The sequence below is a fragment of the Calonectris borealis genome, chromosome 24 (genome assembly GCF_964195595.1).
Source record: "Calonectris borealis chromosome 24, bCalBor7.hap1.2, whole genome shotgun sequence".
NCBI lineage: Eukaryota > Metazoa > Chordata > Aves > Procellariiformes > Procellariidae > Calonectris > Calonectris borealis.
This window is the reverse complement of record NC_134335.1, coordinates 5,637,669-5,653,438: the sequence shown is the minus strand read 5'-3', so window position 1 is coordinate 5,653,438 and position 15,770 is coordinate 5,637,669. Positions and strand designations below refer to the sequence as shown.

General features: G+C 62.0%; 2 protein-coding genes across 8 annotated transcripts in view; one reads left to right on the top strand and one right to left on the bottom strand.

Moving 5' to 3' along the window:
• The window catches only part of LOC142092696 (protein CEPU-1), a 348,616-nt gene extending 346,765 nt beyond the window's left edge, over positions 1-1,851 (top strand). For all 6 annotated transcript variants that reach the window (XM_075173006.1, XM_075173004.1, XM_075173009.1 and 3 more), the window contains one exon: positions 307-1,851. In XM_075173006.1, the coding sequence (XP_075029107.1) occupies positions 307-407 (101 nt within the window). In that variant the 3' untranslated portion in view covers positions 408-1,851. The remainder of the gene's footprint in view (positions 1-306) is intronic.
• Positions 1,852-7,644: 5,793 nt separating this feature from the next.
• The window catches only part of LOC142092697 (opioid-binding protein/cell adhesion molecule homolog), a 301,027-nt gene continuing 292,901 nt past the window's right edge, over positions 7,645-15,770 (bottom strand). For both annotated transcript variants that reach the window (XM_075173011.1, XM_075173010.1), the window contains one exon: positions 7,645-7,745. In XM_075173011.1, coding sequence (XP_075029112.1) covers positions 7,645-7,745 — 101 coding nt within the window. The remainder of the gene's footprint in view (positions 7,746-15,770) is intronic.

Here is a 15,770-nt window from a genome sequence, read left to right as displayed (position 1 = left end):
AAGGGGACAAGGAGGTCGGTTGGCAGTGATGGGCTTGGGATGGGGTTGAAGCTTGAAGGGGCGACCTTCAAGGGCTGAAGCGGGACCACGGGGGGTTGTGTCCCAAAGACCGGGGTCGGTGGGGACGGAGATGGCTGGCGCCGTGCCCTCGAGGACGGCACGGGGGGTACCCGGGGCGATGCCACCACGTGCAGTAGTACCGGGGGGCCCAAATGGTGTGGGGTTTGGGGTTTTTTTTTTGGTTTGTTTTATGGTTTTTGGTGGCTTGGTGGCTAACCACGCGGGCGTTTCTCTCCCTTCCCGCAGGCCCCGGCGCGGTGCACGACGGGAACAACGGCGCGTGGCGGCGAGGCGGCTGCGCGTGGCTGCTGGCCCTCCCGCTCGCCCAGCTTGCCCGCCAGTTTTGACCCGAGAGCCGGCCCGCGGAGCAGCGGCGGCGACGACCATGGCCAGCGAGTGCAAGCAGAAAGGAGAGGAAGAAGAAGAAGTGTTCACCGTTTCCGAAAATAATCATAAGAATTGAGAGAGTATCCGGCCAGGCCACCTGGGGGAGGGGGAGAGAGGAAAAACACGCAAAAAAACGCAACGGGAATTTGGAGAGAGGGGAAAAAAAAAAATCAATCCAAGGCTTCCTGCTGAAGATGCAACGCGACTGAGTCTTTTTTCTTTTCCCCTTTTTTATTTTTGTCTCCCACCCCTTTTTCCCCCCGGTTTTACCGTTCTCTGGTGCGGGCCAGCACGGAGGATGGGCGGGGCCGTCGGGGCGCGGTGCTCCCCCCACCCCGGTCCCCTTCGCCGCCCCCGCCCGCCCGCTCCCTCCCGCAGAGACCCCTCCGACCGGTTTTCTTCTTTGCTGAGAGTTCCCCGTCTTCTCATGGACCGTGCCGCCATTTGTGTTCCAGAATATATATATATATATCCACGTATACATATATATATATATATATATGTATAGATATATAGATCTTCAACAGTTACCACGCCGCCACCAACGGAAAGGGAGGAAGGAGACCGGCGTCGAGCCACGCATTCATCATACCACCCGCGGACATCGTGAATGATAAGGGATTCTGAGTCATGGTTAATTTTATTAATTATATTTTCTGATACGAGCCTAGAACTCTTAGTTCCTAAAAAACAGAAATGCAAAAAAGAGGGGGGAAAAAAAAAAAAGAGGGGGAGAAAGAAACAAATCCAGAAAGGAGAGGGGGAGCAAGCGGAGAGAAGAAGTTGGTTTGCCGAGCACCTGAGGAGGCGACCGGCCGAGGAGGTTCGCGAGCCCGGCGAGTCGGCACGGAGGAGGAGGAGGAAGAGGTGGAGGAGGAGTCCTGTGCCGAAACCCCCCGAAAGCGGCCCAAAAAGTGGTCGTCCGAACAGTTCCTGCCCGAGGGCACGGGCGACGCTCGCCGCGCGTCGAGGCGGAGAGAGATGCTGAATCTTTTTATGGGATATATATATACAGTATATATAAATATACATATATATATATAATTTTTTTTTTGTTAGCGTTCTAGACACGGTTCCCAGCAGGGTCCTTCCGCTGCCATTACTGCATGCTGTATATGGAGTTAGGTGTGTATCGGTCCTCAACGAGACGAGACGAGCGGTCTCGGTCCACGCGTTCCCGAACCCCCTCGCCTTTCCGCCCTCGGGTCGCCGGGGATGAAGGGGGACCGGGGCCCCTCTCCGTCGCCTTTTACCATGCGGCCCCGGCCTCTTCGCGGCGGAATAAAGCGAACCGAGGGACAGAGGGAGATCTATATAGCTCAGTTTTATATTTTTTTATATATATATATATGTATGTATATGTGTGTGTGCGTGCGCGTGTGTGTGTGTGTATATATATATATATATATAAAAAAAAAATAAGGAAAAGAAGGCGAAGCGATCGGCACCCGGCCGCCCCCGCGGCTGAGCCGTCGGCCGAAACACGGGACCGGTCGACTCGCGGTACGTTTCGGCGGGGGTCTCCCCCGCGCTTGGTTTTCCTCCTTCGGTTTCCTTTCCTTCCCCGCGGCCGATGGCGGGGGGCGCGCGGGGGGCGCGGGCGGGCGGGCGGCGAGGGGTGGGGGGGGCTCTCTCTGCCTATCCATTAAAACGATTGTTCCATGTGGCCGCTCCGTCTGGTTGTGGTGCTCATTGCCGCGGGGGCCGCCCTGCGCCGCGGGGAGGGACGCGGGGAGGGACGCCGGGTGGGAGCACCGAATCATGGCAACGGGCCGGGAGAGCGTCGGAGAGATGGCACCCGGACCTCGCGCCGGCGAGCCCAGCAGAGATGCCGTCGCAGGTAAGGCTTTGGTGAGTAGATGGGGAGGGTGCGGGGCACAGCTCTGCCCTATTCCCCCCACAACCGGATCCCACCCGGCTGCTCGGGGCCCCAAGAGCTTTCCAGGTAGCCCTCGGCCACGCAACGTTGCCGGGGATGCTTGCCGAGTGGCCGAAGCGAGTCCCGCGGGAAGGAGAGAGACAGCGATGCGAGGTGGGTGTAGGAACCGGGTGCCCCCGTGCAAAGCTGCGTACAGGCGCAGCACGGCGGGACGGAGCCACGCGTTCGGGTGTAGGTGCAACCTCACGGGCCAGGGGTGTGCGGGGCTTGTCTGGGCCGGTGTCTTGGCTTTTTTTGCTGATTTGCAGAAGGTTTCTCGGTGCGTTTGGTCCTCAGCCTCGACCGTAGCCTCCAGGCCGCCTGCTTCCCCGAGGCGCCCAGGATGGTTTTGTAGGATCAGACGTCGGTCAGTAGCGATGGCAGAACTGGTTTTTGGTTTTTTTTTTCTTGACCCTACGATGAGTTTGTGCGGCTCTTGAAATGGGCACGGAGAATGGGGAGAGACCAAAAGGGATGGCAAAGTGTGGCTTTGTGGCGTGACATGTGGCAGCTGAGAGGTACTGGTGCGGAGGAAGGGGAGAGCCGTGCCCTTAAGGCTTCATGGCACATCCCAAGTGAGGGACAGGGTAGTGAGGACGCGGGGACAGGACGGGCGCAGGCAGCCTTCTGCATCCCAGCTCAGGCTGGCACAGAAGGAAGCCCCACGGGGATGCTGGAGCCAGCCTTCCCCGGCACCCGTGGTTTATAGGAGAGCGTCTTGCGGCCAATTTTGTCCTCGGCAGCCTCTCCCAGGGGAAAAGACGGTGGGGGTCTTTGTGCAGGTCTTAGGACTCCCAGGTGGGGATGGTCATCCGTGGTAGAGCAAGCCCGGCAGGAGAAGCAGCGCCCAGATGCTCGGGGACATGGGGAGGGATCTGACCCAGCACCCAAGGACGGGTATGGAGGTACTGGGGCTGTCTTCCTCACCTCCTCCCTTTAACATCAATTTTTTGGTGCTCTAGGTGAGATAGCAAGGGGTGTCTGGTGGCAGGGTTTGAGGGATGAAAGAGCAAGTTAAAGAGGGAGAGGCTGTTTGACGGACGCATTAATTTATTGACATATGTCTTGGTGTGTTTTGGTGGACGGATGTCATGGTCTGAAATATGCTTTCTGTCCCTAACAGCTGCGGTCCTTGTCCTTAGACACAGGTCGGGTGTTGCCGAGGGCCATAGAAGAAACCCCTCCTCGACCCACAAAGGGAGCCGGCGGGCACCCCACCGCCGGGCTCGCGATGCTTTTTGCCAGGGTCAGACAGCCCCAGGCAGCGGTGTTCGGGGTCCCCGGGGCAGCGTTGGGCAGGAGGGGGACAGCTCTCCCCTCCTAGACCCCTCTCCCAGGGAGGCCGGTGGGTTTTGGGAAGCACTTACCTTTCTGCCGGAGTCGCCTAAGGCGGACAGCAGAGTTCCTGATGTTCGGAGTTGTGGTAGTTTGTAGCGGTGCCGGGATGGAGCCGTTTGCTGGGCTGCCTGATGCGCACAAGCGCCCGCCGTCAGCAGGAGGGCAGTTCGCTGTGGAGTCTGGGGATAAACTCTCAGGAGTTTTCACTTCTATGTCAGGGAAGGCAAAAAAAGCAGCCCACTCCCACCGAGGGGATTGCACAAAGGAAGCAACCCCCCCCCAATGCATCCGGCATCTTCCCGCAGCCCCTAGTCCCCCCCGCCGCGGTCCCCCCAGGTGCCCCCAGCAGCGTTCCCATCCTGGGACATACGGCCGAGGGACGTCAGCCCCGCGTTAGGGGAGCTCGTTGGATGTTTTTTCCTGGTGGAATGGGGTAGGGAGGTGCGGCGTCCCCAGGGGCGCAGCCTGCCGCCTCAGCCCCGCGTTTTTAGGGCGAGATGGTAGCTGTGCCGGGGAGAGGCCGAGGGTCGCGGCTCTTTCTCCTCCCGGTCTTCGCCATCTTTGTCCTTTGATGAAGACATTTTGTCCGTGTCATGCGCCGTCAGATCACGATAGGAGCAAACCACCCTTCGGAGCGTGTCATCTGTAGAGGTGTCCCTTGCACGGGGGTAGGTTTAGTTGTCGGAGCAGGCGTTGTTACGAGACGACGGAGAAGATGCCGGGAACGGCTCAGTCACCAGAAGGAAGCCCCCCGATGACGCCGCTTCTGCTGAACGTAGGTGAGCGATGGGAGCAAAGCCGGTCCTTACCCTGCAGGGGCTCCGTCAACAGGTACGTGCTCATCGGCGGCCGCGCACAGAGGCGGGCGGGACCCGGGACCCATCGGCGGAGCCGGTTCCCAGGGAAGAACGGCAGCGGGCCCCGGGTCGGGGGGCTGGAAGCATCACCGTCGCAGGGGGCGATTGAAAGAGGCTCCAAAGAGCGTCGGGCGAGGCTACGGGAGCGACGGAGGTCCCGGGCGCTCGGGAGCCCTCCCGGCTCGGCGTGGCGGGCACCGCGTCCCTCCCCGGGGTGCACGGGGGTCCGCGAAGCAAAGCCCCGAGGGTACAAAGTTCGTCAAACTTTATTGATACACTGCACAATCACAACCATCTCTTATTCTTGCCGAATTAGAAAAGGTTACAACTACAATGTAACATGCACAAATCTCAGGTAGTTATAGCCACCCTTGGAATACAATGATCGACGGAAACTCAAGACCGGACGTCGCGGCCGTCGGCAAGAGAGACCCGGGAGCCGTGCTCCCCCCCCTCCCCGTCCCGGGCGCCCCCCGAGCGTCCGAACGCGGAGAGCGGCGGTCGCGAAGGGGTCCACCACCCGGCCGAGCCGCGGCGGGGCCGGCCTCGGACAGCCAACACGTTCCTCACAATGGCACGTTACATGGCACGAGAAAGTCGAACGCCGTCCCGGCAGAGGAGGACAGGGGAGCCGACCCGGCCCGGGAAGAAGAATGGGGGTCACAGGGGGGTGGCCCTGGCTCTGCCGGCCTCGGTGCGCGTCGCAGCATCTCGTCGTCGTCATCGCCTCCGCTCTCCGATACGCCGCGGCCTCTGGGGCTAGCTCAGCGCTTCTGCTGCGAGGAGAGAGAAATTTGGGGCTGGCACGGGGAGGCGGCGGGGGGGGCCGTCGCGGGGAGGTGCGGACTGGGGAAGGCGTCAGGGCGAGGCGTCTCCCGCGCCCCAAGGGTACTTTTGGAGTGGGCACGCGAGGAAGAACGTGCCAGCTGAAGACGGTGGTGTCCCCGTCCTGCGAAGGTGCCTGGGGCCGCGGGGTAGGACTGGGATCGCTGCCAGCGCTGTCTTTCCGGGATGCCGGTGGAGAAGCGGAGCGGGACCGCAGGGACCGCAGGACGCGGACTCGCCCGGTCAGTGCCGTGCCGTGCCGTGCCGGATCCCCGCCCATCAGGTAAGCCAGAGCGTCGGGCCAGCGCCGGAGCGGTCACCCCACCTCGGGCCACGTGGTTTTTGTCAATCAGCCGTGGTACCTGTTGAACACCCAGGGTGTGGGGGCAGGAGCATCCATTGAGATTTTGTAGTTTTGGGGGATTTTTTTTGTGTGACAGCCTTGGCGCGGGTCCCGGGCAGCCATTGAGAGCGGGGACGAGGTGCCTGGGGTGGTGGCCCATCGTGGCTTGGGGATTTTTCTTCTATCATCTTGCATGCTGAGCACCATCAGCCCCAGCTTCCTCGCAGCCACAGAAAGCGGGCCGGCAGGGCAAGGAGGTTTCGGCAGCGGCAGAGTTCGTACGGGAAAGACGGCGCGTGCGTGGCTATCGCTCTTAAGCCATCTCACTTACGGAGGGAGAAGGAAGGGGCAAGGCACGGGGAGGTGTCGGGTCAGGACGGGAGCTTTGTGTGCTTGCTCAGCGCGTCGCCGTAGAATCGTGTCTCCCTGTCGCGGGGATAAGGTCCGGCACCGCACCTGACTTTTCAGGAGCGGGACGGGAGGGTCCGTCCGCGGACCACGGCCCCAAAGCACGTAGCGGGTGAGGGGGAGCGCGGCGCAACTCCATACGCGGGGAGGCGATGCGGCCGCTGCTGTCGTGGGTGGCAGGGGAGGGAGTGGAAGCTCCCAGGGTGGCTGGAGGAAGCAGAGGGTAGAGTCTGGGCGCATCCATTTTGTCGCGGAAGGCATGTCACAGCAGGGAGGGTCAGCAAGCAGGGAGCTGGGGGCATAGGAGCCGTCCTTGTCCCTGCCGTGCCGGTGCAGTGAATCGACAGAGCCTGAGCCTCCTCCGCAGCGTCAAACGCATCGGACTCTCCTTGGGCAGAAAGCATGGGAAAAGGCAGAGCGGGGATGTTGCAGCTCGGGGTGGGGGCTCCCGTGTTTCTTCCGTCCCTCGGGGAGGCAGAGACGCTTGGCTAAACGGTATGGGGAGACGGACCGGCTGACACACAGACGTCGAGGCCGGGAGCGCACGGTCCCGTGGGAGCTGTAGGAAAAGGGGCTTGTCACCTGGCGTGGTTTAGTGCCTCTGCCCAGCACCGGTGGTGCTGTGCTTACGATGCGCGGGTTGGAAAGTGCTTGGAAAACAAGCCCGGGGGAACCTTCCCGACAAGTGCATCAGGGTGAGAGCCACAGGGCAGGTTCCGCCATTAGGGGGGCAGGGGGTCCAGAGCGAGGAGGGGCGACGGGCCGGCCGCCCGACGCGGCAGAAAGGCTCTAGTCCCTGCAAGGGCCGGCGGCGGTCCCCAGGGCTCACGTTCCTGGGAGAGCAGCCTCGTGCCCTCAGGAAGGCGAGGGGGTTTTGGGGGGTGTACGATGGGAGAAAGAGGAGCGGGAGGTGCGTGACCCTTGAAGGGTAACTGCTTGTGTCGGGTGGCCTTCTTCGGAAAGGGCCGGCGAGCGTCGCGGGAAGGGTTCGGGAGCGGAGGCGAGGCCAGGCGGCGGGGGGCCGGCGACGTCGTGGGCGCTTAGGGAGGAGCTTTGGCGGCGAGAACTGACATTCAGGACCGAGAGGGCTGAAGGCAGAGCCAGGGGGCTTCAACCTTGGGGTCTTTTTTGGGCATAGGCGGCTTAGCAAGATGACGAGACGGACATTCCCGGTGACGGCTCTGGGCGGCGCCCACCCCGACAGCTCCGCGCCCCCCGTGTCGGGGACGAGGCGACCACGGGGAGGCCCATCCGTGCAGGACCACATCCCCGGGGTGATGGTGGCGGGTGACAGTCTGGTGGCACGTGGTGGGATCTGTACAGCGTAACCGGCGGCGAGAACGATCCCGGCACGCAGGAGACACGGCCATCCTCGGACGCTCGGCGCCGCCGCCTGTCCTCCGGCGCATCGCCCGTCCGACGGAGAGGAGTCCCCGGGCGGCGGGGCAGGCTGAGCCCGTGGCGGGGGAGAGGCGCGGCGGGGCCTCCCGGGACCCTCCGCTCCCTTATCAAAAGTCGAGGAGGAGGCGAGCGAGGAGGGCGGCCCAGAGGCAGAGGCCGGCGGCCGCCCGGGACGCTGCGTTGCCGCCGTCGTGCACCGCTCCGGGCCCTGAGCAGGAGAGAAAAGAAGGGGAAGACAAGGGACAGCGTTAGGGCTGGCAGCGAGTGTAAGCGGTCGCGGTCACGCACCGCCCTCCCCGTCATCCCATCCCCTTCCCCATCCCGGGCAGCCCCTGCTGCCGGGTGCTGCGTTCCCCTCCCACGTGGGGATGATGGGTTTGTCCGTTGTTTGAAGAGCGGTGTTGGTGTGGGGTCCGGGTGGTCTCGAGGAGGTAGGCAAGGAGCTCAAGGGATATTTAGGGGCCATGTTTGGGAGGAACATGTCCTGGGCAGGCGCCTGTCCGGGCTCTCCACGCTCAGAGGTCGCCCTCCTCGGAGGATCCCGTGCGGCAGCGGGTCAGGCCCCGTAGGTAGGAGCAGCCGTGCCGTGTCCCTGCTGGGAATTGAGGGTCCCCGAGCTGGCAGGAGCCGAGCAGGGCACGGAGCCGGGGCTCCAGGCGGGGACACGGTTTCGTTGGAGCGGAGCATCGTTGCGCAGGCAGGTCCTTAGCAGCGGCACGAGGGAGAGGACGGCATGGCGGGCAGCGGCAGGCAAGGCGGGGGACGCCCAGGAGGGTGCGGGCAGGGGGCCAGAAGGAGCAGAGCATCTCTTTTTGGGCGGACGCGGCCCTTCCACCCGTGGAGGACAGGAGTCGTCGGGCAGGTAGCGACAGCCGAGGAGCAGCGCGACGGGGAGCGCGGCAGGTTTGCACCCATGGCGGGTGAAGGGGTTTGTCAGGCTGCATGTCGGGGTTTTTTTTTAGTCCCGGAAAGTGGAGTTAGGTGGCGAGGTGGTGCGCTTGCATGCTGTTTGCCGCAGGGATGGGAGCAAGCCTCACCGAGACCCGCCGGCCGAGCCTGGGGAGAGGGTGTCTGTAAGTCAGGCGGCGGGGGCAGTCCCCCCCGTGCCACGTATCCGGCGGGGACAGAGCCTGGGGTGCCAGGGGTGGCCGGGAGAGCCCCGTGGAGGCCATGGGGTTTGGGGTGCGGTGCAATCGCAGGGGGCTGATGCGGGGCTTGTTCCTGTCAGGCAGGTGTCTAGGACAGCCAGGGGAGCGGCGGCGCGGACGGATGCGCTCTCCCAGGGCGGAGAGCAGCGGACGATCGGCGAGGGAGGCTGCCGGGATGCCCGTCACGCAGAGGAAGCCTGCGTTTTGGCCAGCATGTCTAGGGCCGCGGACAAGACACGAGCGACAGAGACACGCCACTGGGAGAGGCTGGGTGTGCACGCAGGTGGCGGGTCATGGTGCGGGGGCGCGGGGCACAAATACAACTTCACGATCGGCAAGACACAAACAGCCGCGAGAGAGCCGCCGGGACCGCAGACCTCGGCGCTCGGGAGCCACGCGACTCACGGCCAGCAATAAAGGCTCGCCGACACGGGAGATGGTGGAGTCTCAGGTACGCGGGGACGTTTTGCGGTCGCGGTGCAGGGGGGTCCTCGGCGGGCAGGCCAGGCGAGGAGGAGGGTGGGCGGCTGTAGGGTACAGGTCTGGAGCGGAGGTTTGTTGCGTCTTGTCGGATGAGGGCTGTTATTTCGTAAAGGTGACAGCCGGGCAGAGTAAGAGAAGCGGGGACGGCCACCCGGCGGTTCGCCGAGGGGTGGGCACGGGGCTGCCCACGCTCCCTATGCCTGTGGAGAGGCAGGAGGAGACGACGAGGGACAGAGGGACGGGGACAGGGCAGGGACCAGGTGTGCCACGAGCCCGAGAACGCCCGGCGAGGAAGCTCAGCAGACAGATGCTGAGATCTCCAGCCAGGCAGATCGGTCGCCGTTGAGAGAAACGAACGGCCAGGCATAGAGGGATGTGGCCAGATGGCCGTGGAAGGTCAGGAGAGCGACCGGGCTGAGGTTGAAGGGGCCAGAGGGATGGGGAGGTCTGGTGAAGAGCGAGGGAGAGGAAAGGAGACGTCGTAGCGGGCCCAGCCGGGACGTAAGCACCAATGAGTTATTCTATAGGCACTTGGGAGAAATGTCTGGATCAATAGCCCTTGTCCTTATGGGAGGTTTCAACTTCCCGGACATCAACTGGGACTATCGTACCGCTGTGACGAGCAGGCCTTGGAAAGTCTTGAAGTTTGTAGGAGAGAACTTCTTGTGACAAGTGCTCAGGGAGCCAGCTAGGGAAGACGCCCTCCTAGACTTGCTCTTTGTGGTTAGAGAAGGACTCGCGGGACGCACGGCAGCAGGCGGCCATCTCGCCCGTCGGTGTCACGAAACGATGGAGTTTAAAATTTTCAGCGTCGTGAGAGATGGGAGGCTGGGCGGGTGTAGATCGAGCGCGAGGTGAGGTCTTTTGCCATCTCCCTGCCTGCCTCTGTGTCTGATTCTGTCCCTGGTTTTCCCTCTTGATCCCTGTTTCTCCGTCTCTCTTTGTGTCCCAGTTGGCCCTGTTCCGCATCGCCCCGTCTCTGTCCCCGCTCTGCGTCTGTTTGTCTCCTTGCGTCTGCCTGTGTCGCCGTCTGTCCCTGTGTGTCTCTGACTCCTCCTGTCTCCCCTTCTCTTCCTCTGCCTGTGTTTTGCAGCGTCTTCCTCCGTCCCTGTCTGTCCTTCCCTCCCCACCTCTGTCCCCCCATCCATCTCTACCCCTCTCCCTCCCTGGGTCCCTTGCGCTCTCTCTCCCCTTTCGTCTCTGTGTTTCTCTGTCACTGTCTCCCCGTTTGCCCGATTCCCTCCATCCCGGTCTCTCCCTGTGCCCGTCCACCCCCGTCTCTCTCTGTCCACGCATGTCTCTCTTGCCCTGCCTCCCCTCGTGGGTGTCTGTCTCCCTCGACGACCCTCCATCTCTCCTGACATCGCCCCGGGCATCCCCGGGGCCTCGGCGTCCCTCTGCCCGTGCCCCACTCCGCCTGCGTCCCTCTCTGTGACCCATTGCCTCTGTGTCTGACTCCGTCCCTCCCCTGCCTCCATGTCTCCCTTCGTCTCGTTGCCTTTCTGTCTTTCACGGCGTCTCCCTCCATCCGCCTTGGTGCCAGGCTCCCTTTGTCCATCTCCCCCTTCATGTCTCGTCCCCTTTTTAGGTGTCCAGGTCCGTCCTTGTCCCTGCCTCCCTCTCCCTCAGTGCCCGCTTATCCATTTCTTTGTTGCACCCCCCCTTTCTTGCATCTCCCCCATTCTGGCTCCCTCTCTCTGTGGGTGTACGCCTGCATCTCTCTGTCTCATAGTTTCTGTCTGTTTTTTGTCCCTGGGTCTCTCTCTTGACGAGTGTCTCTCTGTGAGGGTCTTGCGGTCCCTCTCCATCTCCGTCTGCCCCCCTCTCTCCGTTCCTGCCCCTCTGTGGCCCCGCACCACGTTCTTTCTCTGGCCCCATCGCTCTTTCTCTGTCTCTCCCTGCTCACGGTCTTCCTTTCCCCATGTCTCTCTCTCTCCCCTCCCTGTTACCGTCGTTGTGTGTCCCTTGTTCCCCTGGCTCGGTCCCTCTCTGCCTCCCTCCCTCTTTGCCGCGCTCCGTGCGTGCCCCCCCCCCTTGTCTCTCTCCGTCTCTGTCGGTGGCAGGTTTATGCGCTCTCCGTGCGCGTCTGTCTGGCCCGCGCACGCTCTCTGCGTCTCCCTCTTTGTCCCAGCCCCTCGTCTCTCTCTCTGCACCTCCCTGCCTCTGTCTCCCTCTCCCCCTTTGTTTGCCTCCCCCTTCCTCTCTGCCTCCCCCTCTCTCTCTGTTCGCCTCCCTTTTTTTTTTTCCTATGCCGGTGTGGCCTCATTGTCCACCTCCCCATCTCCTGCTGCCTCCCCGTCCATATCTCCCCCCATCTCCTGCCGAATCCTGCTTTTTATTTCTCTGCATCTCTTCCTCCGTCTCTCTCTGGTGTTTGTCCGCATGTGTCCGCCTTGCAGCGTGTCTCCCTCTGGATCCCCGTCTCCCCTCGTCTCCGTCCCCCCTCTCTCTCTGAGTCCTCATCTCTCTCCCTGCGTTGTGCCGTGGGGCCCCTGACTCTTTTGGTCTGCCTTCCCGGCTGTCCGTTTGTCTGCCTGCACACCTACCTTTCTGTTGCCATGTCTCCCCCTCGTTCCCTGGTCTCCCTGCCCCCCCACGCCTCCTTCTGGGTCCCTTTCCCTCTCTCCCTCTCCCTCGTCTTGCGGGCCGTGTCTCTCTCAATTCCTACCCCCGCTTTGGATCTCCCTCTTGATGTTTGTGTGCATCTCCCTGGCTTTCTTCCTCTGTCTCCCGCCCTCCATTTCCCGTTCTGTCTCCGTCCATTGCCTGGGGTCTTTCCTCCCGTCTGTGTCACGGTGTGCCTGTCCTCCCTTCCGAAACTATCCAATCTGCCTTGCTGTCGGTCCTCCTTTTTCTGTGCCTGTCTCCGGTTTCCCGTTCTGTCCGGTCGCCTGCCCTCCATCTCTCTCTTGCCTGGTATTTCCCTCTCTCCCCGTGCTCCTTTTTCTCTGTGTGCCTCCTTCCCTGACAGTCTCTGTCTCCCCCCTTTTCTTTGTCTGTCCCCATCTCTATCCCTCCTTGTCTCAGTCTCCCTCTCCATCCTCTGTCACCTGATGTGCTTTTATTTCCTTTGTTCTGTGTCCCTCCCTCCCTCCTTTACTCCCTCTGTCTGTAGATCCTGGTCCTCTCCCCTTTGCTTCTCTTTCCCTGCGTCCCTCTGCCCCGTGTCCCTGCTCCTCCTTCCGTGCCTCTGTCCGACCCTCGGCGTCCCCGCATCTCCGTCTCCCCGTTCCTCTGTCTCTTGACTGTCTCCTTGCCCCTGTGGGTTTTGTGTCCCTGCGTCTCCCTCCTTTTTTGGGTCTCCATTTGTCTCTTTGTCTCGCTTCCCCCGTGCCCCTTGCTGTCTCTCCGGGTCGCCTTCTCCCCTCCTCCATCTCTTGCCGTCTCCCTCTGAGGCCCTCTTTCCCCCTCTCTGCGGTATTCTTTCCCCACCGGTCTCCTGTATCTCCCCCTTTTGGCATCTGGCTCTAGGTCTCTGTCTGGGTCTCTCTGTGTCTTCTCCCCTCTCTGTCTGTCTGTCGCCCTTGTCTTTGTCTCCTTGTCTGCTTCACTCTCTGTCTCTGTCCCTCCCTCCCTGTGTCTCCAGTTCTCTGTCCCTCTCTCTCTCTGTCTTTCTGTCCTCGTGGCTTCTGCTGTCTATGTTTTTTTTCCCCTCTCTCTCTCCCCTGCCATCTCCCCCTTAGTATCTCCGCCTGTCTTGTGCTGCATCCTTCTTATTATTTAACTGCCCTGCCCTCCGCCGGCATCTCTCTGCCCATCTCCCCCCGACACTCTGTCTCCCCGCGCCTCCATCCCCATCACTCTGAGTCCTTGTCCGCCGTCTCTCTCTTTCTTCTTCTGGCACCCTCTCCCTCCCTCTCCCTGGCTGGTCTTTGTCTGTCCTCCTTTTTCTGTGTCTCTGGCAGTGACCCACGCTTGTGTCCACGCATCGACCTCCCCCCCGTCCCCCTGCATCCCAGTCCTCCCCTCCTGTGTCTGGTGGTCATCTCGGTCTCCCTGCATCTTCCGCGCTGTATGTGTCCCCCCCGCTGTCTCTCGGATGTGTCCTTTGGAGTGTGTGCCCCTGTGCCTTGTCTCACTCTGTCAATTCTCCCTCCCTCCTTCTGAAGTCTTCTGGTGTCTCTGAGAGGGCTCCCTTTCTCTCTCTGTGTCTGCCCAGGTCCCTCCTACGCACCTCTGCATGTAGGCACCCCTCTCTTGGCCTCCCTCTCCACCGTGCACGCGTCCCCCTGTCCCCCGCTCTCTTCCTAGCTGTGCTTGGGGGTCTCCTTTCCGTCTGTTGTGTGTGACCCTCTCCTCCTCCCTCAGCCTCCTCCTTCTCTCTCTCTTTGCCTCCCTCTCCCTCTGTCGCCGCCCCCATCACTCCTGCTGCGTAGCTCTCCGTAGACCCTTCCCGTGTCTCCTTCTCCCCTGCTGCCTGTCCTCCTTTCTCTGTCTCTTTTGGGGCTCGCCCTCTGGCTCCAGCTCTGCCTCACGGTCTCCCTCTTCCTCTCTCTCTGCGTGCGTGACTCCCCATGTCTCTGTCCCGCTGCCTCCCACCATCTCCCCCTTCCTTGTAGCTCTCCGTCTGTGAGCGACTGTCGGTCTCTGTTGGGCTTGTCTGTAGCGCGCTCTTTCATTGTAGTTGCTGTGGTCTGGGTGCCTAAATCTCTCCCTGTCCCCGTCTCTCTGCCCCCAACTCGCCCTCTCTTGGTCTCCATCTCGGCGTCTCCCTCTCTTGGTGTCTCCCCTTCTGTCTCTCTGTCCATCTCCCCGTGTCTTTCTTGCCAGCTCTCTCTGCGGTGCGGTTGCTCTCCTCTCTCTGTGTCTTGCTGTCTCTGGGCATCTCTCCCCCTCCCTGTGGGTCTCCGTCACTCTCGTCTCGTTCCTCTCCCTGTGTCGCTCCCTCTCTGCATGTCTCTCCCTCCGTGTCCCCCCCTCTCCAGCTCTCTCTGTGCCACTGCGTGTCTCATTGTCTCTCCGGCTCTTCCTCTACCCCTCTTTCTTCCCGTGACTGCTGCGTCTCTCCCTCTGTCCCTCCCCGCCCCTCTCTGTTGCACTTTCTGGCCCTTCTCCGTTCCTTTGCCTCTCTCTGCCCATCTCTGCCTCTTCCCCTTCCTCCCTCCTCTCCTGTCCTCTCTCTGTGTCCCTCCCTCTTTCTCCCCATCTCTCCTCTCTTCGCATGTAGTTCTCTTTGGTTCCGTGCCTCTCTCCCCGCATGTCTCTTCCCCCTCTCCCTGCTTGTGCCTTGCTCCTCCTGGTGTCTCTCCCTTCCCCGTGCCTCTCTTCCCTGCTGTGTGTCTCCATCTCTGTGCCTCTCTCCCCTGGGCCCTGTTTCTCGGGGTCATGCTCGCTCCTCTGTGCCTCCTTCTCTTCCCCGTCTTGCTCTGTGCCTCGCTTTCCCCCAGGAGGTCTTGTGGCTGTCGGTGTGCGGGCTCTTCCTTCCGTCTTGCCACGTCTCCCTTTCGGTGTGTGGCTGTCGGTGTTTTGTGCGCCCTCTCTCTCATCGCCAGGTGATAGGTGTCCTCCTCCGCCTGGCCAGACACGGGGAGAGCAGGACAGACCCAGGGAGGACCGCAGGGAGACAGACAGACAACACGCACGATCCAAGACAACCGGGAGGCAAGGGTGCTCCGTGCCACCACGGACCCGAAGGGCACGCAGAGACCAACACCAACAAGAAAGAGCCTCATCACCACGCAGAAAGACAGACAGACAGACACACCGCCGGAAAGAGGTGGCACCCCACGTGCCCGGAGACACAGACGTGCATGGAGCAAGAGGCACCGAGACCTGCAACCACTGACCCACAGCAATACACTGACAGACAAACAGAAACAGGGACAACCGGACACCCTGCGGCACACGGCAGCGCGGCTGAAGACGCGGAGTCCTACACGGACTCCATCCCAAGACTCCATCTGCAACTGGGACGAGGACCCAGGGAGAGAGGAAAGACACAACTACTGCAGGAGATGGAGCGTGACAGAAGGGCAAGGAGGCACACAGGTGACAACAGGGAGATGCCCCAAGACCCCGCACCGTAGTGGCGCCTGGCCAACGGCACTGGGCGCAGGCACACGCCGATTGCCAAGCCGCAATGCGATGCTCTGACGCACGCAGGCCAAAGAACCCATGCCGACCCCAAGACGGCGCCATCAACACCCCCAAACCCGGACACGCTGATGGGCACCTATGCCAATCATGGCACGGGCTGGGAGACAGCGGTGCTTGAGGCAGGGGCGCGGAAGCAGAAAGGCGGCCACAAATATAGAGGCGCAGACTCCAGCGCCTTGAAACCACCGCTCTAGCCTAGAGGAACCCTACCAGACAGGGACCAACCTCCTGGCCCGCACCACCCTTTGCTCTCCAACAACCTCCCCCCGCCCCAGCACATCCCTGCGCCTTAAGCAGTCACGGGTCCTGGGGACACACCGGCAGACGCCTGGCGCCACGTGGGACTATCGCTGCCGCTGCTCCCATCAAGTGGCGGGTGGCCACAGGACCACAGATACGACCCCTCGATGACTGGGAGGCATGCCGAGCAAAGACAGACAGCCCCCCCCACCCCAAAATGTAGGTCAACCCCTGCGCGCTGACACACTACTGTTTGTTTACTGAAA